This window comes from Geotrypetes seraphini, chromosome 4 (assembly GCF_902459505.1).
Source record: "Geotrypetes seraphini chromosome 4, aGeoSer1.1, whole genome shotgun sequence".
NCBI lineage: Eukaryota > Metazoa > Chordata > Amphibia > Gymnophiona > Dermophiidae > Geotrypetes > Geotrypetes seraphini.
The window spans coordinates 179,764,967-179,788,726 of NC_047087.1; the positions used below are offsets into that span (position 1 = coordinate 179,764,967).

Consider the following 23,760-nt stretch of genomic DNA (forward strand, 5'->3'; position numbering starts at 1 on the left):
GACATTCTCACTGGGAGCACGGTGGTCAGGCTAAAGGCTCAATTCCAGGCTAGCAGGTCCAAGCCAGCTTGACTTCCTGCATCTCTTCTGCAGGACAGATATACAGTCCCTGTCCTGCAGAAGAGATGCAGGAAGTCAAGCTGGCTTGGACCTGCTAGCCTGGAATTGAGCCTTTAGCCTGACCACCGTGCTCCCAGTGAGAATGTCGGCTCTTTTCCTGAAGAAGCTCTTTCCAAATTAATGAGAGCGAAACGGAGATCTTCCGTAGTCACCATGATACTATGCTATTAAGCTAAGTACTTTAAGATTTATACAGTGGAAGTTATAAACACCGACAGTTCTATCTTAAGAATCATAACTTATAGAATCATAATTTATAGAATCCTTCTACATTTTGCACAATCACCTTTGAACCTTGTCATGGTTGTTACTCTTTAGCAGAATTAAATCTCATTTTTGGCGGGGTCTCCTGAAGCAGACACCGAAACGGGGCCGTGTCAGGACCCTGATGAGTTTTTGCTTTACAACCAAGCTAAGTGCAGTTAAAATTATTAGTGGCAACCTGAATGCAAGAAGTTTCTTTTGATTCAAGTGCATACAGTATTCCAATTAAGAGATATATACATAATTGAATCATTTTCACACCTTTGAGCTGGTCTCGCTTTTAACATTTATCAAGCGATGATTGGAAGATAAACTCTTTTCCCAAGAGGGGGTTACCTCCCCCTCTTCAGAGTTTTATTTCTCTGAGCTGAGTTTTTGTACAGCGAGCCCTCCTCTCAGGTTGTGTAGAATACAGTCAGTCTGTGTCTTTTCATGGTTTCAGTTTTGGCAGAAACTGACATTGTGTTTTTAGTAGAAGCTGAAAATGTGTGCTTTTGCCTTGTCTCCCTCTCTCTGAACAGGAGTTTCTTTTCCCCCTACCTACCTCTAGGTGCTCTCTTCAGGTCACCATCTTACAATCCCTGGCAGTTTAATGGTGTAGTTAGAGCAAGGGTGATCCCCAGTCACTCCTACCCTGTTGGCTCTACTTTAAAAATAGCTGCTATGACCTCTAGTGGTAAGGTGCTTTTTAAAGTCCGGATTGTGCATTAGGCTGATATAATACCCACAGTGTAGACCAGTGTCTGCACTTCTTTATTCTACTTTATTAAGAATCTATATCACGCTTGTCCTTTAACTAAATACAAAACAGGAAAAATCTCTCTCTTGTTATTTATGCACAGTTTGTGTAAGCATAAAAATCTAGTAATCTTGATTTTTTTTTTACATATTCTCACAAGTGTCCTATCTCAGAGAATGTTTAATTACATCTGCACTGACTTGTGGACATAAATGTGCCAGACTTGAGAAATTTGTTAAAACAGCTCTCCCAGTTGTCAGCCTATGTGTGTAGTTCCTGGGAATAATCGGTGGGTTTAACAGAGGGCTGCTGCCAGCAAGTTCCAACAAGCCCCAATGGGCTTTCATTGGTTCACATTCACACAACCAAACTGTATTTTCCGGTTTCAGGCTTTCAGCCAAAACCAACAGAAATTTTCAGCTGCAGTTTCGATTTTGGCTGAGAGGATAGATAGCTTCAGTGGCTGTTTTGGTCAGCCTCTAGTTAAGTATAAAGGTACAGAAGAGAGTGAAGAAGAGAAAGCACAGATGAGGAGAGAAAAGTGGGAAAGACAGGGAAAGGAGAGTAGTGTACTGGTATAGGAAGTATAGAAATTGAGGATAGAGCAGAATGCATAGGAAGAAGTGATGAGATTATCAGTTCTTTCTTTATGCCTCCCTTCTAAAGAAGTCTGCAAGAGCTGGTAGAAGAAAAGGGATATGTAACAGAAGAAAGGCAAGATGAAAATGGGAGAGAACAGATAAGGAAGGTCAGTTAGCAATGGATGAAAGAAAATAGGAGGTGTAGGGTAGGCAGGATGAAGCAAGAGTAATGAAAGATGAGGCAGAAGTGAGGAGGAGACTGTATGAGCCAAGGTTAGAAGAGATGGGATGGAGTGAGGGGCTTTTGTTCCTCCTCATTTCATCTCTTTACTCTTTCCCCGTGTTTACCTCTCTTCTGTCTCTTTTCTTCTTCCTTTACCTTCTTCCCTTTCAAACAACCTCATTACTCTCAAAAAAGTACTTACAAATACATATTTTTAATTAAAATTGAAAATTATAAATTATACAGACCACATTCTGTATGGACTTCATAAGGGACACCAGAAATTTGGCCCTGGTCAGTTTATACTCTGCCCTTCCCATTTTAATTTTTATAAAACCCCTAAGAATTGAGACAAAGTTGGTCTCTGTTCTTTGCTCCTGTGTCCCTTCTGAGCATACAGCCATCCACAACGCCATACAACTCATCTTGAAGTCTTGTCAGGGGGTCAGCATGTATTCAAATTAATAGCCACACTCTGTTTAGGAAACTCTCTCTATTCTGCCAATATTTAGGTCTGTTTGTTCCATCAGCTGCAGCCACCTATGGCCATACTCTAAAGGTGATGCAACTGCAAGAAACCAAACACCAATCCCAATCAGCAGTATGGAGGGAAACAATAGCCTCAATTACTGCAGAAAAATAATTTTCAAGGCTTACATGTGTCATAAGGTTAACAAATGCTACTTCAGTCTCTGGAAAAGATATTTAGCTTGTCACACACAAATCAAAAAGTACATGAACTACATGTAAAAAGTTGATGGGGAAAAATTCACTGGGTCTACAAAAACCTATGCTCATTTCCAGCTTCACTGGCAGAAGCTGCAGAGTCCCATTCTTTTGTATCAAGTGTCAACTACTCCTGCCTCTATAAGGGAAGGAGCAACTGCTTCAGCAAGGATCAGCCTTAAGGATCTGACACCTCTATAGGGGTAAAATGCTGACCTCAGGTCTACTGTACAAACCTGGAAGGTGTCCTAACCAGCAGAAGGGTCAGTGTGTCCTCTTCTCTGCATTCATTCTCTTTTTCTGCTGCTAAAAACAATAGCCTCATGTTGTAAAAAGAACCTTTGCCCTAAGGAGCATCAAAGAGAAAACAGATCTGCTATGTATGCAGTGCTTTGGGAGAGCAGATCCAAGATTGGGCAGCTGACAAGTGCAAATTGTTCAGATGGGAAGGGGAAGGAATGGAGATAACTGAAGGAGGAATTCAGGTTTAGTTTGACAGTTGGAGACTGCTGTAAAATATGACAGAGGAGTCACTCCAGACCAGCCATGAGGAGATGAAGTTCACGGAAGGCACTGCCATGGCGGCCACTTTGCCCAGCCTTGTTCTTCACCATGCTACTGAGTGCCTGCAGTTGTTTGTAGCACATCTTGCACTTCATAAGCCTGCAAAGGGAGCAAAGAGATAGTGGTGGTGATAGTTACACATACCATTTTGGGGAAGGGTGGGTGGGTTGGAAAACAACCATTTGTGCAGTTAACATGTCAGCAAGCACATATCCAGAATCAAACCCATTCCCTTGTAATCACACTTAAGATCTTCTACACGTGTACCTGGGAAGACTAAGAGAGCCAACTCAACTCAGGCTAGGGGAAAAGCAATGGAGAGTAGGATAAACAGAGCTTTTTCTGCAGTCCATTCTATAGAAAAATAATATAGCATCTTTACTCCCATTCCAGTGTGGAAGAAATCAAGGAAGACTAGGTAGAAGTAAAGCAAGTTGTTTACCTATAGCGGGTGTACTCTAAGGACAACAGAATGCAAGTCCTTAAAGATGGGAAACATTACTGACAATCTAGTGTTAGAAATGCTTCTCCAGCTTCCACAACTTTTCTGAAGTTTTCAGAAGCCCTACAGGTTATACAACCAAAAAATATGGTGAATGTTTAAATAAAAAACATTATTACAATAAAAGACACATTGCCATTAATCCCCATCAAGATACTCCCCCTAGCTTTAAACACACTTATCCCTCATTCTTGCCGCTTTCTGAAGCAGTTCTGGAAGTCCTCTTTCATGAGTGTCTTTAGTTGTGCTATTGTGGTTGCCTCGATGTACTGAATAGATTCAAAATGTTTATTTTTCATGGTTATTTTGACTTTAGGGAAGAGCCACAAGTCACACAGTGCCAGATCCGGTGAATAATAGATGTACACACCATAATGTTTCTATTTGACAGAAATTCCTGTACCAGAAGCAATGTGTGACAGAAAGCATTGTCATGATGGAGGATGAAACTGTTTGCCCATTTCTTGTGTTCAAATCTATTGTTAAAATGTTTTGAATGGAACCATAAGAGATGTTCAGATCCTTAGAAATTTCTCTAATAGTCAATCGACTGTTTGACAGAATCATTTTGCTTACTCTTTCAACATTCTCTTGGGTTTTTGATGTTGAAGGACATCCCAATCTTTCCTCATCTTCAACCAATTCGCATCCACTATGACATTGCTCAACCCATTTGTAAACCATCTTTCATGATCACTGCAGCATCACCCAAAACTAATTTTAACATTTTGTGTGTTTCTTTAGCACTTTTTGCAGTTTGAAATAAAATTTCATGTTAAAGCGTTGTTCATGATCCATGATTTACGGCACACTTTAAAACACACCTTCTCTCAACCATAGCTCACAACTGCACCAAACTAGTTGAAACTTGTCACATACTGTTACAAAGGTTTGACGTATTGAAAATCCCTGCCTTTCCATTGGATAGCGCTTGGCAGCAGCATTCACCGTATTTTTTTTTATCACACCTGTTGCTGGCACACAGCGACAGTCTGTAAGACTTGTATCCTGCTGTCTACAAAGGTAAATAAGGTGGTATTGTTCAAGGACAGGCAGGATAGCATGTCCTCACTGGTGAGACTATTTGGCTACAAACTGCCTTCAACAACAAAAAAAGGGAACATAACAATTATGAAAGGAACTACAACAGAAGCCATCATATCTCTGGTGGCAACTAGCCTTTTTATAGTTCCCCATAACCCTCCCATTTTTTTCCTTTTAAGACAGCCTAGAAATGAAGAGCAATATAGCCAAACCTATTGTTGTGGTAGGAATTCCTTCTAAATAGCTGGACATCTCTTCATATGCACTGCTTTGCAAATTTACTACTTGAAAGGCATATGCAGTACTGTTATCATTTCTATAGCGCTGCTAGACATATGTAGTGCTGTACATTAAGAAACAATCCCTGCTCAAATATCCTCCATGGAGGCTGACCTCAAGTGAGCTACTGTCACAGTCATACGTTCAACATTGAGAGCTTTGATGTTACCCTCAAAAATGACAAACATACCTGGGCTAAGAAAAAAAAAATGCAGTCTACTAACTAGTTGGATAGTGCGTGTCTGGCAATTGCAGTTTTAGGTTTTATTGAGGTTGAAAGAAAAAGTTGAGTAGACTTTCTAAGGGCTTTAGTTTGCCCAATGTAGGGAGCTAAGGCAGGATGATGTGTTAAGGTGGAAATCTCATACCACTTAACAGTAGATGCATGTACAGAACCATCTCTTAAACTTGATGCAGGATGGATCAATTAGAGCTTGGAGCTAAGTGACTGCAAGCTGAAATTGCCACCACCAAAAAGAGGACCTTTCAGGGCCAGGTATTGCAGAGCACAGGAGTCTAGCAGCACAAAGGGAGTTTTCATAATGTGAGTTAGAACAATGTTGAGACACTGCTGGTAGCTTGATGGGAAACTTCAATAGAAGCAAGCCTTGCATACAGTGAATTAAAGGCTATGCAGAGATGACATTTCACCATTATGCAGAAGATAAATCCAATTGCACTAAGGAACCTGATTCCAATAAATACCGAAGGTGCCATCTAGAGAATGACGCAGTGGTTGTTACCAGAGAAAAAGAGTGGTCGCCGCGGGTACAAGGACAAGGCCATTCACCGCCCCATCGAGTGGTGAATGGCCTTGTCTCCGCAGTGAAGTGAGGGAATGTACATGGTCACTAATCGTGCGGTCTAGCAGCCCCTTACCTCCCTCCCAATCGCCGCTGTCCGGGCATCTCCCTCCCTCCACCTTTGTGGCGATTTTAATTTTTCTTCTCTCCCAGTGGCATGAGCCTTTCAACAAGTCGTGCGCGGTTTCTTGAATCTTCTCCTCTGAGGCAACTTCCTGTTTCCGATTGTGTCAGAGGAGATTAAAGCAACTGCGCGATTTGTTGAAAGGAGAAAAGAAAAATGAAAATCGCTACAAAGGTGAGGGAAAGGGAGGGAGGGAGATGCTTGGATGGCGTCAATTGGGAGGGAGGGGGCTGCTGGATCATGAAGGACTATGAAGAGAAGTGGAGAAAGGAGGAGGGAACAGATACTGAATGGAAATGGGTAGGGGAGAGAGAGAGGAACACGCTGGAAGAGGAGAGAGAAGGGGAATGAGAAGCAGACACTGTATGTTAGTGAGTAGGAAAGAGGGGAGAAGACACTGCATGTTAGTGGGTAAAAGAGAGAGGTGAGAAGACTCTGAAGGAGATGAGTGCCAGACCAATTGGGGGGGTGGAGGGATAGATAGAAGGGAGAGGCACAGTAACAGAGCAGATGCCATATGGAAGAGGCAGAGAGAAAGCAGACAGTGGATGAAAGGAATAGAATGACGAGAAGATGAGGAAAGCAGAAACCAGACAACAAAGGTAGATAAAAAATTTCTATTTCTTTTCTTTTTTTGCTTTAGGATAAAGTAGTATATTAGTTATGTGGATAAACATTTATAAACAAAGCCCTGCCAGCTGAATTTATAAAATGACAATTGTACAGAATATTGTTTCTTTTTATACTTAAAAAAAATAAGTTCAGTATAAAACTATTCGAGACTTGTGCGGATGGTTTGCGGGGACAGATGGTAATGGGACAGGGAGGGGATGGTAACGAGCTCATGGGAATAGGGACAAATTTTTTCTCCATGTCATTCTCTAGTGCCATCCCACAGTAAACCTCTTTCACATATAACCATAAAACTGCTTTAATAGAGTTGCTTCTAGAAGAAAGGAGGACTTTTAAAATACTGTTAGGCAAATTTCGGGCAGCCACAGTTGTCCTCTCAAACATCCAAGCTGGGGGGAGGGGAGGTAAGGGACTCAGGGCTAGATGCACTAATGAGGATTGGAAAGACCATGTGGGTTTCTCCAATCCGATTTTTTGGTTGATTCAAAAAGAGCTATTGATGCACTAAAGTTTGTATGCAAATGATTCACACGGATATTCGTCGTAATTCCCAATGCAACCTCTGACTTGTGTGCTGAGAGCAATTCTCACAGATGTGCAGAGCCAGTAAGGAAAGCCTGAATAGCTAAGAGGCAGGGGAAGCACCAAAAAGCAGCCTCTTGCTACTCAGCTGTTTGGGGCAGGAAACTTTTTTATTTTTTAATGGGCACAGATGTTGTGCGTGTTACATGTGCACAATATCTGCCCCATTAAAAAAGCACCCCCTCTCTTCTGATCACAGCCCACCCCCATGAACCAGCATTGCTAACCGACACCCCTCCCCCCCCCCCCCCGGTGGCAGTAAAAATGGCAGGAGGAAAGCCCACTTCCTCCTGTCGTGTTGAGCCCCTCCCCCCGTGAAAGAAAATTGGCAGGAGGGAAGCACACTCCTTCCTGTCAATTGCGGCCCTCCCGAACCATTCACTACCCTCCCCCCCAAAAAGGCAGGAGAGATGCCTATACCCTCCTGCCAATGTGACTCATCCCCCCCACATGGCAGCAATATGAAGGCCCACCATTTAGGAAACTGTCCCTACACACAGCGACTTTGAGGACAATCACAAAACAGTATTCCACATTGAGGAAAAGAACCCTGAGGCAGGTCTTACGGCCAAAACACGTACGTGTCGGGTCTTGAGTAAATAAAAGAATTGAGCACCACAGGACCCGAGGAAAGCGGGCTCACTGAAACACGTATCGTATAGACTTATACTTGTATAGACTTATATTTTAATGTTTTTATTGCAAAGAGCGGATAATAAATCATCTTTCAGAACATCTACATCCACATTTTATCGTTGGATTGCTCTTACTGTGGAATATTGGGTCTTCTTTTTGTTTCTTGTTGTTTAGTTCAGTGTTCTTCAACCGCCAGTTCGCGGACCAGTGCCGGTCTGCAGAAAATTCCTGCCGGTCCGCGCAGGGCCAGCGAGATCGACGCAGTTAAATTTCCTGCCGGGTGTAAAGCAGTAGGCGCCCTGACTGCGGTGGTGTTGGCAGGGCCGGATTAAAGGACAAAAAGAAAGACAGAAGCTGCGGGACTTTTCCTCTTGCCTGCCTCGCTATAGGCTCTGCCAATCTTGATCTTGCCCTCCTCTGAAGTGACTTCCTGTTTTTGAAGGGCAGGATTGAGACTGGCAGAGCTTATAGCAAATAGCAATGCAGGTAAGAGGAAAGGTCCCGCAGAGTTTATCTTCGTTCTTGCCATCTGATTTAGCGGGACCACAATTGAAGGTAGGGTAGGTTTTGTCTTTGTTATTGCTGCCAGGGCCGGATTAAAGGGTAGGCCCAGGAGGCACATGCCTAGGGCCTGAAATTGTTAAGGGGGCCCCAGAGCCGGCATTAGGGAGGAGCAAACAGGGCAGCTGCCCTGGGCTCTGTGGTCCGAATTTCTCTTCCCCTTCTCTAAATCTCTCTCGCTTCCTGATCTGTTACTTTTCAGCAGGATCCCGACACGGCAGCCATTCTCACACGCTACCAGTGGTTGCCCTGAAACTTTCCCTCTGAGGCAATTTGCCCTGTTAGAAACCAGAAGTTGCGGCAGAGAGAAAACTTCAGGGCAGCCACCGGCAGCTTATGAGAATGGATGCCGTGTCAGGGCCCCGCTGTGCCCAGCAAGACAAGATTCTGAACTGAAATTTAACAGCTATCTCAACAAAAAGGTTCACGCTAGAGCTAGAGAGAAACAGCAGCAGAGCGGCAGGAGGAGACCCTTTGAGTGGTTTTGCTGAAAAACTCTTTTGATTTGACTTTGGGAGGGCCAATAGGCACATTCTTTGCTACCAGTGCAGATGCATAAACACCGTTTGTTTCACTGATCTTCTTTTCAGCTTCTCGGATTTGTTTTTAACCATTGGGGAGCTTTAATCTGTGCCCTCACTTTTTTTGTTAATGCAATGGCTCATTACATATGTGCAGATCAAAGGAAAGGGTCGAACTTTGGGCAGATCCCCCTATGACAATTACAGACAGATCCTTGCCAGTAGCAGGCAAAGAGCGTGCGTGTGGGGCAGCAGGCCTACCTGCCATGTCATTCCACTACTCCTTGATAGTACCTAGAAACCTGATGGATGAGGACGCAGCATTAGATTAACTTCATGTTCAATTGGTTTCAGAGTCTAGTGCTACAGGAATTGAATATGCTCTAGTGATGCCAGGGCATGGAGGAGAGAGAGGGAGGAGGAAGAGATGCCAGGGCATGGAGGGTCCTGCCCAGTTTAGAAGGACCAGGGTCGAAGGCAGGGCTGATAGCAATCGAGTTCTGAAAGAGTGGATCGGGGCCAGCAACTAAGGGAGGGAATAAGAGATGCTGGATTATGAGGAGCGGGAAAAATGTGATATACGTGTTGTGGGAAGGGGATGGTAGACCCAGGGGGGATTGGTGTGACAGAAGGGAGATGGTGGATCGCCTTGGGGGAGGATAGTTATTGGAAGAATAGGGACACAGAAACAGATGCTGGACCTTGCAAGGGTAGAAAGACATGGAAAATGCTGAACATGAGGGTGGAGTATGAAGACAGAAGTAAGATGTTGGACATGAGTCGAGGGAGTAGGGAGACAGAGGGGATAGGGAGACAAGGAAAACATACTGAATAAGGAATGGAGGGAGTAGGGTGATGGAAGGTATCTGCTGGATTAAGATGGGGAAAAGAGGGGAGGTACTGGAATGGGATGGGGAAGATGGTGGGTTGGCTGGCTGGCTGAGCAACGGGAAGAAAAAAAGAACACAGGAAGTTGCTGGACATGGAGGTTGTAGGGTGAAGGAAAAAAAAGCAGACTTGACTGAGTAGGTGGGAGATGCTGGACATGGGGTGGATGCAGTAAGAAGAAAAAAGAGGTTCTGGATATTGGAGTAATAGGTAGAAGACAGGAAGGGACAGAAGTGGCAGATAGACTGAAGACCTTGGAAAGAAAATTAAGAAAGACAGAAGAAAGCAGAAACTGGGATAAACATGAACAAAATGGGCAGACAATAAAAGGTAGAAAAATAATTGTATTTCTATTTTGTCATTAGAATATATCAGATTTGAACTATATATCCTGCTAGAGACATAACTGGGGACTGCAAAGCCCAGGCAGTGCTTCTTTAGCTTCCAACTGGCTTAGGGCTCTCTCTGACCAGGGGGCATTCCCCTAACACTATTCCTGTCATGTGTGACTGCTGTATTCTGTTAGCATGATATTTCTGTGTAGCATTCTGTAATAATTTGGCTTGTTCAGTTTTCTTGATAGTAGAGGGGATATATGTGAAGGGGAGGGGAGACAGGGGCTTTGTTGGTCCTTGCTCTGTATATTTGTATTTATAAAATGACAATTGTACAGAATATTGTTTCTTTTTATACTTTAATAAAATACATTCAATATAAAATCATAACTGAGGCTTGTGTGGATGGGATCAGATGGTTTGCGGGGACCGAGTTCACGGAGACTGGGCGGAAATGTTTTTTTAAAATTTCAGTCTTGGTGGTTTGCCGGTCCACAAAATAATTATTTTATTTCCACTGGTCCATAGGTGTAAAAAGGTTGAAGAACATTGGTTTAATACATCTAGGCCTCAGTGCTGGGGTATAACAACATTCCTCAAGTTTCTGTGGTCAGTGTTTGCAATTCCCTAGTTTTATGGGTCTTTCTTTTGGAAAAGTCCAGATGAAAAGGAAACGCCTGTCTTGGCCAAAAGGAAGATATCAGAATCATGGTTCACAGATATTAAGGGATCAGGGGATATGCATACAGAAGATCCATCTCCAATCCAGCAGTAAGGCAGCTAAGGCTAGTCTGCCCTCTGCCCCTATCCTGGAAGAGAACTAAGGTACTTTTTTCTTCTCTAACACTCCAAACATCCCTGGTATATACTCAAAAGGAATTAATTTTATGTTAAGACTTCTATTCAGCTCAAAGGATATCATGAGAAAGGGAGGAAAGAGCCTCAGACTCCTGCCTGCCATTGCTATTAGCTTTCAAGCAGGCTATATTTATGAGCTACCTCATTGGCTCAAAAACCTCCTCCTCCTAATGATTTTCTAAATTTTTTAAATTAATTTTATAATTTTTAATAAATATTTTTAAATTAATTATAATTTTTTAAAATTTTTGTTTTTAAATTATGTTTCTATGTTAAACATCTGAGAGCTAAACCCTACCAATCCAAACTTCCTCCAGCTTGGGGGGGACCTAACAGCCGTTATCAAGAGTGACCAAAAATCATTTCCCACTAGTGTGTTAGAACTGCGGTCGGATGAGTACACAATGTACACAAAAGTCTGAAGCTAAAACTCTTACCTCTCTCCACTGCAATTTAAAAAATCTTCTTCTCTCCACACTGTTGTTCAAAATGGCAAGTCTGCTAAGCCCAATAGTCAACGATGGTTTTTGATCTAAAGGTAGCTTATAAATATAACCTACTTGAAAGCTAATGAGCAACGGCAGGCAGGAGTCTGAGGCACTTTCTTCCCTTTCTCATGATATCCTTTGAGCTGAATAGAAGTCTTAACATAAAATTAATTCCTTTTGAGTAGGGAACAAGTGAATATATACCAGGGGTGTTTGGAGTGTTGAATAATTAGTTCCCTTGGGGTTGTGTGATTGTGGAGTACTTTTCTCTTCTCTCCTCTCCATGTGCTAGGGCCTACTTATATGATTAATGTATGGTTTATTAGGATTTTATAAACCTTCTCTCTTTTAGGTAAAATCAAGGCAATTCACAATCAATTAAAAAACAGAGTTCAACACAAAATACCACCACAATTAAATAGAACAGACAGCCAAGCAATAATTAAAAAGATACAGGAGAGTGTGAGCTGATAGTCTCAGGCCTGGCTTCCATATGCCAGAGTAGAGAGATGAGTTTTCAAAGCTGACAGATAAGAAGATTTCAGTTTCAGAGCAGGAGGCAGAGAATTCCATAGACGGGGTCCTAAAAAAAAAAGAAAGCACTTTCTAGTGGATTCCACGTGAGCCAGAGATAGAGGCTAAAGAACCAGTCAATATCCATTAGAATTAGAAGAATGAAGAAAGTAAGGTGTTGCAAAGGGAAATAAAAGACTAGATAGATAAGGAATGACAAAGGGCTTTGTGAAGCAGTGAACAAACATTAAACTGAATACAAAACAAAATTTTAAGCCAATGGTGATGAACAAACAAAGAAGTGACATGATCAAATTTCCTAGCCTGAAATAAATACAGATAGCTGCATTTTGGATAGTCTGGAGATGCTTAAACACATAAGATGGGAGACTACAAAGATTATATTTGCATAATCTAAACTGCTGATAACTGTTGCATAAAGAAATGACATTTAAGCTGATATGAATGGATTGAAACTAGTGTAAAGTTCAGAAGCAACATTAGGAATTGACTTCTGGCTTAAAGGACAGAGTCTATTCAATAACACCACCAAGATATTTAAGCAAACTTACTATAGGAATGATTATAAACATTTAGCAGTAGAGCAGAAGTTGGTTTAGATGATAAATTAGTAATCCAGCAGGCAGTTTATTTGGAGGAGTTGAGAAACAGCAAGTTTGGTCCTCAAACAAGTTGAAACAGCACCCAAAGTTGTAACTGCGAGAAATCAAGGCAGGATGAACAGAGATTATTAGAAGAATATCATCAGCATAATAGGCCAAGATACCATAATAAGTGAAGTGAGCGGGTTTAAAAAGATACTGAAATGAAGAAAGGATGGACCGAACTCTGGAGGACCCTACAGTGAAGAGGAAATGGTGAGGATTGAGAAGTTGTAGTAGAAACCATAAATGAACAGTCCTGTAAAAAGGAAAGGAACCATATAATGATAGTTAAGAAAGCAACTGAAAGATCTAAAGAGATTACAAAAACAAGATTACCACCATAAACAGTGCTGCTCATTTAAAAGACCTGTAATAAATGTTTCCTCGCTAGGGCCTGAATAGAAACTTGATTGACGGGATGCAGAAAGTTTGAATGTTCCATGTGCTAAAGCAGTTGGGAGAGAGCCATGTGCTTTAAGATAAGCGAGAAAGGGTAGATTGAAAACTGAACGATAATTGTTGGTGAACAAATTTGTCAAGACTTTGTTGATTAAGAGGCAAACAAAAGTGTTTCCATGACTTGGGAACTTCATCAGTGGTTATGGTTTTGTAAAGAAAAAGCAGCAGCTTTGAGGTGGAAATTTTGAATCAGGCTACAGGAAAAGGATCTAGTAGACAGGTGGTAGCCCTGGCAGAAGTGATAAATTGAAGAAAGGTAGTGAACAAAGTTACACCGAAATAACACCAAGAATGACCCAGTGAAGCATGAGAAGTGAGTCCTAAATCAGAAGCAGGAGAAAGGGAAGACAGATAATATCAGTACCAATAAAGATATCAGAAAGAGTGATCAGCTGAGAGCAAATTAGCTGTTGTAAAATTATTAAATTGCTGCTTTATATCAGAGATTTTAAAACTAAAGAATTTGGCAAATAGAGTAGCACTCAGATAAGGTGATGGAACTGTCCTTTTGAGATATTGATGATGAAATCATAGAAAAGTTTGAGCATTTTGGCACTGAAGTGACTAAACTAGAATAGTAAGTCCTTTGGACCTTAGTAACCTCCCCCTGGTAAAATCTATGGGCCTCTTTTTAAGCAGTAAATGAAGTTGCAGTGTTGGTGTGGCACCAGTGCCTTTCTGCTTGCTTAAACCAGGCACTTCAATAAACGAACACCCACATGGTACCATGGGTAGCAATGATGGGAGAAGAAAAAACAGGTTTCAACGAAGCAATATAATTTATTATGACAAGCCTTATCCCAAACTTCAGCTTGTTCAGAAAGAACTAACTTTGTGAAACTGGGAAGAAAAGATGCAAGTCTCAAGGGAGGACAGATTGATGTTTGATAACCCATGTGATAGAGAAAGCAGTGAAGAGATTTGAGAACAGATAGTGGAAGGGGTCACAGAAAAAAAAAAAAAAAAAGACAATGATTGACCAAGGGAAAGGAAGGCAAAAAAAAAAAAAGGGGCAAACAACTGAAGTATCTATCTGCAAGAACTAGATCTACGATATGACCTGCAGAGTGCATTGCAAAAGGAACAAATTGTTGTAGACATAGATCAGAAAGGAAATTAAGGAAGGTGCAGTCAATGGATTGTATAGGATTATCAAACTGAACATTAATACCACCGAGAATCATCAGGATAGGAAGAGACAGCTTCTGGAAGAGAAGTGAATCTCATGTGTGTATGTGTGGGGTGTGGGGGGGGAGGGAGGGGGTACGTGTGTGTGTGACATTGAGTAAAATCTCTTCCCTTAATAACTGCCATACTGGGACAGACCGAAGGTCCATCAAACCCAGTATCCTGTTTCCAACAGTGGCCAACCCAGGCCCCCAAGTACCTATCTAGATCCCAAGTAGTAAAACAGATCTTATGCTGCTTATCTTATAAGCAGTAGATTTCCCCAAGCCATCTTAATAATGGCCTATTGACTTCACTTTTAAGAAATTATCCAAACCTTTTTTAAACCCTGCTAAGCTAACTGATTTCACCACATTCTCCGGCAACGAATTCCAGAGTTTAATTACACATTGTGTGAAGAAATCTTTTCTCCAGTTTGTTTTAAATCTACTACTTAGTAGCTTCATCGCATGTCCCCCACTCCTAGTATTTTTGGAGAGTGAACAAGCGATTCACATCTACCCTTTCTACTCCAATCATTATTTTATAGACCTCTATCATATCACCCTTGAGCTGTCTCTTCTCCAAGCTGAAGAGCCCTAGCCACTTTAGCCTTTCCTCATAGGGAAGTCATCCCATTCCTTTTATCATTTTTGTCGCCCTTCTCTGTACCTTTTCTAATTCCATTATACAGGGCAGGATTAATTCTTCAAGTTCCCCTAGGCACATAAGTACACTGGGCCCCCTGCCCCATTTATCTGTTTTATTATTTACTTCTTTATTTCCACTTGTATTTCTTTTTTTAATTCAAAACAAAGATTAGCATACCAGTACACAGTTTTTCTTCTATGCAACCCCCAAATATCTCTGAACAAATCCCCATTCCTTCCCTTCCCACCCACTTACTCAGGACTTTAACTCTGAACCCTTTCCATTCATACTGTATATAAAAGTGTTCAAATATATTGTAAAGCAGTAATACTATCTGAAATATAAGTCTATATTAATAACCAAGTTTACAACGCCTCTCAAATGTCTACATCAACCAACTGTAACCCATATGTATGTAAAAACAGCCAAATCTGTGATTCCTCTAGTACGTTCTACTCCAGTATTTTAACTTATAACGAAACAAGGCAAGCAGTCCAAAGAATCCAACATGAAAGAAAATAAGATCGGTAGAAAATAAGGAGATTCAAATCAGGCTCCCAAGAACCATGCCTGATGCATTTTGCCAAACAAGGCTGGTCAATGCTAACAGAAAATCATGTCTTTCATACACGCAGTGAAAAATCAAAAACTCAAAAAATAGGGAAGAAGCCCAAAAGCAATATGTAAACTAATCTTCCCTAACCCAAAAACAGGGGTGAGAGGGAGAGACAGCTATATCTCCGGCAACCACTCCAAACAAAAGTAATAATAATAATAATAATAGATAGTGAACAGGTAGCCCTCAGTCACACAGCTCACTCCGGGGTGAATATAGAACCCCTAAAGCGCTAGCTGTCACAATATTGTGCCCATATGAGCATAAACTGTGGAACATCCTCAGGCTCACCCGAAATGTGATTGAATGTGTACTAGTGCACCAACAATTTTCATGCTAAAAGTGCAAATGAAAATACCACAGGTATACAAACTGTCTCTGCCTCTCATCCTTTCTTATTTCAAGATGCATTTGAACACATATTATAACACGCATAATTTTTTATACTTCTTAATACAAATATTGTACTTTCTAATTCCCCTTGTTCCCATTGTGTTTTCCCTTTATGTAAATATCAATATATAAAAATGATGTAACTTTCCCCTTCTTCCCTGCCTACTTATATCATTCCTTAACCCCAAATGTATTGTAATGGTCGTTCTCTAAAATTGTTTTAAATTGTCTGTATTATGTCAAAAATATATGTGAAACCACTATCTGTGGCTTTTAGAGTGTACATTGTCTAGATATTTTGATAGGCAATTCAAAAAATGCTAATAAACTTGAAACTTGAAACATCCAGTATCAACCATACAAGTGGGGGCAGAAAAACCAAAACAAAGTCCGAATAGTACTTAGCTTCTCCGTGGATCAGATTTCTAAATAGCCAACGGACTCCGTTTCGAGGGAATAACAACCCCCTTCCTCAGGACAACAGATAGACGCTGCTCCAGAATAAGTACGGCAGCTGCGCTGAGGTGCAGGTCCCGTTGTAGAGTAGGGCGGGAGGTTTTGGACCTGGCCGGCTGTGCACCTGGGGCGGTCTGCCCCACGTATGCCACTGCCTCCGGCAGCATCGACAGCGGCACTCCTGGAGGGAGGTTTGTCTGTCTGCCGGGACAACGCTGCTGCCGATCGAGGGGGGACGACGACGCTGTTGCTGGTCGGGGGAGGACTACGCTGCTGTTGCCGGCGAATCCAGCGAGGCTGAGCCCAAATGGCCCTAAAGCACCTCACCAACGGGCCCCCCTGACCATTTCAGGCCCTAGGCTTTTCTCTTTTGCAATCAAGAGAAGCTCACACCTGAATTTTGTTTTTCCACCTGTTAGAGAATGTAAACTTAAAAAACATCAATATTTTTTTTCATATCAGGCAGCATTATGGGGCAAAGTTCTAGAACAATTGCTTCTGCTTACTGATACTTATGGGGCATTTCAGAAACATCTAAAAACATATCTGTTTTTGAAGTACTTAGGTAGCTGATTTGTAGAATTTTATCATGCAATAATCAGATCTTTTTAGGGTTCTTTTTACCTTTTTAGTTTTATTCAATTTGTTGTATTTTTAACTATTGTAAACCGCATAGAACTTTACAGCCTTGCGGTATATAAACTATTATTATTATTATCATTCCTTCTACCAGAAACTCCCCAACCCTGAAATGTCCTATTAGATTGTAAACTCTTCTGAGCAGGGACCGTCTATTGAATATTAAATGTATTGCGCTACGTATGCCTTTCAGCGCTATAGAAATGATAAGTAGTAGTAGTGTAATGGGCTTTCTGTACAGGTACAGAATAAGAAAAGGAGAAATTAGGTTCTTACCTGCTAATTTTCTTTCTGTTAGCCTGTATACCGGTATAGTTCCTTTACAGATGGGTATTATACCTCACTGCTACCAGCAGGTGGAGATTGAGATCAAACTTGTATATCAGTAAAGCTTCCCCTCTACTAATCCAGTCTGCCGAATAGCCAAGCAGAACCTAGGAAAATTCTTAACTGAAAACAGTAAAATATACTCTGAACAGGAGTGGAAAAACAACCAACATCTGCAAACAACTGTTGGAACCATGTGTAGAACTTTATCTTAGAAAATAAAACATTCCCACAGCGCACCAGCTAAGCTAGCTGAGCCACTGCTGCTGTTCTTAATTCTCCCCGGCCCTAGAAAAATACTATAACCCTCAGAAAAATTCAAAATCTGCATGCGAGGCAAAAACCCGCATCACCACTCAAAGACAGATAGGGTGGTGAACTATACTGGTCTACAGGCTAACAGAAAGAAAATTAGTAGGTAAGAACCTAATTTCGCTTTCTGTATCACCTGATAGACCGGTATAGTTCCTTTATGGATGTGACATACCAAAGCAGTATCCCATCAAGGGTGGGGACCCCCGAAGGGCCGACACCAGAACACGTTCAATGAATACCGCATCCCAACACGCTTGAACATCCACAAGGTAGTGTCTGACAAAGGAATGCAGAGAAGACCAAACTGCAGCCTTGCAAATATCCACTGGAGGCACTAGAGAAGACTCAACCCAAGAAGCTGCCTGACCCCTAGTGGAATGAGCCCTGAGGCTTCAGAAGTTAAGCGGAAGCAATAATCTCCTTAATCTAGCACGCAATAGTAGCCTTAGAAGTGCCATCCTCCTTACGAGGATCTGTTAGAAAGGCAAAGAGATGATCTGATTTCCTGATCTCCTGGGTCCTCTGCACATAAGAGCGAAGGTCCCGACTGACATCCAACTTGCGCAGCTCTCTTTGCTTAGAAGAGCCCTCCTGACTACCCAACACTGGGAGGACTACAGATTGATTGACATGGAAAGGAGAAACTACTTTTGGCAGAAAAGAAGGAACAGGCCTCAAGACAACCCGCTCCCCAGAAAAACTCCAAGAAGGGAGCCCTACAAGAGAAAGCCTGCAACTCAGAAACGCGTCTAGCTGAAGTAATGGCCACCATGAAGACCGCTTTAAGAGTAAGGTCCTTCAAAGAGCAGTCGCCCAACGGTTCAAAAGGAGGGCGCACTAGAACTGACAGAACCAGATTCAGATCCCAAGAAGGAATGGAGGGCCGCACGGGAGGCCTAAGCAATTTAGTCACCCCGCAAGAAGCGAATCACATCAGGAATGGCAGTCAAACGCTGACCTTTCACAAACCCCATTAAGGCTGACAAGGCTACAAGCTGAACCCGGAGAGAAGACCAAGCCAGTCCCCTATCCAGGCCATCCTGCAAGAGCTCTAAAATGATAGGCAGGGAAGCGCGAAAAGAGACCACTCCACGCGCATCACACCACTCCTCAAATAGACGCCAAACCCTCACATAAGCCCAAGAGGTGGAAAGCCTCCGGGACCCCAAGAGAGTTGAGATCACTTTATCTGAATACCCCTTCTTACCTAGGTGACCCCTTTCAAGAGCCAAGCCGTAAGACAAAAGGGACCTGGATCGAACATTGGAATGGGACCCTGAGTTAGAAGGTCGTCCAAGAGAGGCAGAGGATCCGCTACCAGAAGCCTCACCAGATCTGCGTACCAATCGGAGCAACCAGAACGACGAGGCCCAGATGGCAAATTATGCGGAGAAGAACTCTGCCCACTAATGGCCACGGAGGGAACACATACAACAGCCCCTCCTTTGACCATGGTTGAACCAGAGCATCCAGGCCCTTGGCCTGACCATTTCTGCGACGACTGAAGAAGCGGGGTGTTTTGGCGTTGTCATCAGGTCCATGAGGGGCTGCACTATCAACTGCACTATCAACTGAAAGGCCATCAGGCTTAGACACCACTCTCCAGGATCTAGCATGTGACGACTTAGAAAGTCCGCTTGAACATTCTCCACTCCGGCTATGTGGGATGCTAATAATTCTTTAAGGTGTAACTCCGCCAAGACCATGAGCAGAGTCGCCTCTTGTGCCACCAAAGTGCTCCTGGTGCCCCCCTGATGATTTATATAGGCCACCGCCATGGCATTGGCTGACAGAACCCTGACTTTGCCCATCAGAAAGGGCTGGAAGGCTAGCAACACCAGACGGATGGCTCTGGTCTCCAGGACATTGATTGACCAAGAAGCTTCCTCCGGGGACCAGGTGCCCTGAGCTGAGTGACCTAGACACTGAGCTCCCCAATTGAGAAGACTGGGATCCATGAGCAGCACTGTCCACTGCGGATGGTCCAGACTCGCCCCTTGTACAAGATGGGGGGTCTGGAGCCACCAGCGAAGACTGCCCCGAGCTAAACTCGGAAGCAGAACAGGGTGATCCAGACTGTGCCTCTGAGGCGACCACCTCAGAAGAAGAGCCTAGTGAAGAGGACGCATGTGGGCCCGCGACCACCTCACTACATCGAGGGAGGCCGCCATCAACCCCAAGACTTCGAGGAAATTCTGTGCCCGAGGACACCGGGATGCCATAAGCAGCAAATCTGAGATTGTAATTTGCTAACCCGGGCCTTCAGACGGGAGACCTTCCCCAAGGAGGTGTCGAACAGGACCCCTAGATATTCCAGGCGCTGAGATGGAGGCAATCGGCTCTTGGCAAGGTTGACTACCCATCCCAGCGACTGCAGAAACTCCACCACCTGAGCCATGACCCGAGTGCTCTTCTGGAATGACTTGGCTCAAATCAACCAGTCGTCCAGGTAAGGATGAACAAGAATGCCCTCTTTTCGCAACGCCGCCACAACGACCACCATCACCTTGGTGAACATCCATGGAGCTGTGACCAGATCAAAGGAAGAGCACAGAACTGATAATGTTGCCCCAAGATAGCAAAGCGCAGGAAGCGATGATGGGAGGCCCGAATAGGAATGTGCAAGTAGGCCTCAGTAAGATCTAGAGGTCAGAAACTCCTCCGGCTGAACCGCCAGAATCAGACCGCAGAGTTTCCATGCAGAAGGAAGGATGGGTCGAAAGGTCAAGTTCAAGTTTCAAGTTTATTTGGGTTTGATTAATCGCTTTATCTTAATTCAAAGCGATGTACAACTCAAAATTACAAGTTAAAAGCAATACAGATTAAGAGTGTGGACAAAACAAACAAAACATTTTTGACAATACCAGAAACAATTACGGTAAGGGAGGGATAGAAGTTACATTTTCATAAAAAGGTGGGTAAAACATTTAGGGAAAGTACATAAGGGAAGGAAAAGAGCATAATCTTGAAGTTATTTTATAGTAAAATTATTGTTGACTTACAAAGGCGTCAATAAATAAAAAAGATTTCAGGTTACTTTTAAATTTTTCTAGGTTAGATTCTTGTCTTAAATAATAAGGTAAAGAATTCCAGGTTTGGGGTGCAGTAACAGAGAAAATATATTGACGTCGTGTGTTTATAATTTTGAGAGATGGAATTGTTAACAAATGTTGATCAGTGGATCTAAGAGTCCTATTTGTTATGTAAGGGATTAGAAGATTATAGATAAAGGCCGGAGTTTTAAAAGATAAGGATTTGAAAGTAAGAAGGCTAAGTTTATAGATGATTCTGTGAGCAACAGGAAGCCAATGAGCTTCCTTGAGAAGTGGAGTTACGTGATCAAATTTTTTTGCTTTGAAAATGAGCTTAACAGCGGTATTTTGTATAATTTGTAAGCGTTTAATTTCCTTTTGGGCTATGCCTTTGAACAGAGCGTTACAGTAATCTATTTTTGAGATAATGAATGAGTGGATGAGAATATTGAGGGATTTATTATTAAGAAACTGAGCAACAGATCGAATTTGGCGAAGCCTAAAAAAAGATGATGATATAATATAGCTAATATGATTATGAAAGGAAAGTTTATGATCAAAAATAACTCCTAGTATTTTAATATTTATTACTTCTTGTAAGGAATGATTCTTGATAATAATAGGGAATTTAAGTTTGGGATTGTCTTTCCACGGAAACAGCAGTACATTAGATTTATTAGTATTTAGAGCGAGCCTATTTGTATCTAACCAAGTGTGAATTTTCTCTAATTTCGCATTAATTTCTGAGGTATTTGATGGATTATCGATATCAATAGGGTGCAAGAGTTGGATGTCGTCAGCGTAAGCGAAGACATTGAAACCAATAGATTGGCATAACGTTAATAAAGGTGCAAGAAATATATTAAATAAAAGAGGAGACAGTATGGAACCTTGTGGGACGCCATTTACAGTAGAAGAAACATTAGAAGTAGAGTTATTGAAGCAAACTGAGGAGGAGCGATCTGAAAAATAAGATTGAAACCAAGAGAGCACTTGGTCAGTAACTCCTATTGATTGAAGTCTGTGTAGTAATAATACGTGATCGATGGTGTCGAAGGCTGATGAGAGGTCTAATGATATTAACAAAACAGATTGATGATGATCTAGAAAATAATGAATTATTGTGGACATGCCTATTAATGAATGTTCAGTTGAGTGGTGTTGCCTAAAACCTGTTTGGTTTGGGTGAAGAATGTTTGTTTTTTCGATGAAGTCAGAGATTTGATTAAAAACTATCTTCTCAGTTAATTTAGTCAGAAATGGTAAGTTGGCAATAGGTCTATAGTTTGACATATCCTCTAAACTAGTTTTATGGTTTTTAATAATCGGATAGATAATAGAGTGTTTCCAAGATTTAGGAACGATGCCTTGTTTTAGACTTTCACTGACCAAAGTAAGTATTGCTGGACCGAAGATTGTAAAAAATTTCTTAAGAAAGAAAGGAGGAATTAAGTCATTAGAGGAACTTTTGATATTAATTGAGTTGACAATGGATTTGATCTCTGTTAGATTAGGAATATTGAAGGTGGAGCATTTAGAAGAATACACACTAGAATCTATTTGCACTTGTTTGGAGGTCACTTCTTTCTTTGGCACCACAAAGTAAATTGAGTACCAACCTGTGCCCCACTCCTGCAGGGAAACTGGAACCACCGCACGAAGTTCCAACAGTCTTTGAAGGGTCTGATGAAAGGCCTGCTGCTTTCACGCCACCTGATAGGGAGAAGCGAGAAAACGGTCTGGCAAGGACCGGATAAACTCCAGAGCACAGCTGTCCCGGATCACTTCCAGAACCCACTGATCGGACGTGATGTCTGCCCACTTTGGATAAAATTCTCTCAGTCATGTGCCCACCGGAACCAAGACGGGCACCGGCAAGGAGTCATTGGGCAGGACAGGTGTCAGGGGACCCGACGGGGGTGCTACCTGCAATCCCGGCAGGCCCCAAGAAAGGACTGCATGCGCTGGAAGAATCTGCCTCTAGAGAGCCCAGAAGATGGAAACAAGGCAGCCCCTCTACCAGAGCAGAAGTGGCAGAAATCATGCCCACGAGCAGCGCCAACTCGAGCCAGCGGCCTAGGCCTATCCTCAGGCAAACGAGGCACTTTGGAATCAGTGAGAGTCTGAACCAACCTGTCCAGGTCCTCACCAAACAAGAAAGAACCTTTAAAAGGGAAGTTCGTCAACTTAGCTTTGAACACCGAATCCACCGACCAAGCGCGAAGCGTAAGGTATGGTGTGCTGCCACTCCAAAGGCCAATGACTTGGCAGAAGCTTACAATAGGTCATACATGGCATCTGAGAGATAAGAAGCACTCAATTCAATTTTGGCAACTTCTTGCTTTAGCAAGTTCCAGTTCTCAGATTTACTGTCAAGTACATGCTGGGCCCAACGAAAACACGCCCGAGCCACTAGCCCACCACACATCGCCACCTGGACTGACAGAGCAGTCATATCAAAACTCTGTTTAAGGAGGGACTCCAACTTATGCTCCTCCGGGTCCTTCAAGGCCGCACCGCCCTCAACAGGCTGGTATGCCTCTTAGAAATGGCCAAGACCAGCATGTCCACTACGGGTGTCACTATCCCCTTCAGGAATGGGATACAAGTGGGCCATGGAGCGTGTAAAATGAAAAGGGGCTTCCAGCACCTGCCAGTGTGCAAGCATATTCCGATGCATAGGAAAAGAGCGGGAAGCAGAGCGGATCCCCTTAAACAAGGGGTCCACCGTATGGAGGGGCTCCAACACGGTGTTCTCAAAGTGCAAAACCGAGGATACCTGCAGAGTTAACTCATGAAGCACTTCCCACTGAAAAATGCACACCACAGACGAACCTACAGCTGGGGGGTTCTTGAACCCCTCGCTGGCGGAATCCGATCCCCCAAAAGGATCCTGGAATTTTCTCCAAGGGTCCAGGTCCTCGCCAATAACATCTTGCTCCTCTAGGTAAAAATCCTCATCCCAAGAGACCCTCGGGCGTTTGGATGAGAGAGGAGTAGAGGGGGCAAAACCACCGTTATGTGGGGCCACGCCAGGGAAGACGGAGTGGACACGG

The 23,760-nt window shown here is 42.7% G+C and overlaps 1 protein-coding gene across 14 annotated transcripts in view; it reads right to left on the reverse strand.

The window, feature by feature from the left end:
• Positions 1-1,190: 1,190 nt before the first annotated feature.
• Positions 1,191-23,760, reverse strand: part of KATNB1 (katanin regulatory subunit B1) — a 301,411-nt gene continuing 278,841 nt past the window's right edge. For 8 of the 14 annotated variants that reach the window (XM_033941720.1, XM_033941719.1, XM_033941721.1 and 5 more), the window contains one exon: positions 11,656-12,054. In XM_033941720.1, the coding sequence (XP_033797611.1) occupies positions 11,886-12,054 (169 nt within the window). In that variant the 3' untranslated portion in view covers positions 11,656-11,885. Of the gene's footprint in view, positions 3,317-11,653; positions 12,055-12,562; positions 12,702-23,760 lie in introns of those variants that run through there. The other 6 variants (XM_033941729.1, XM_033941728.1, XM_033941724.1 and 3 more) reach the window with 3 other exon arrangements.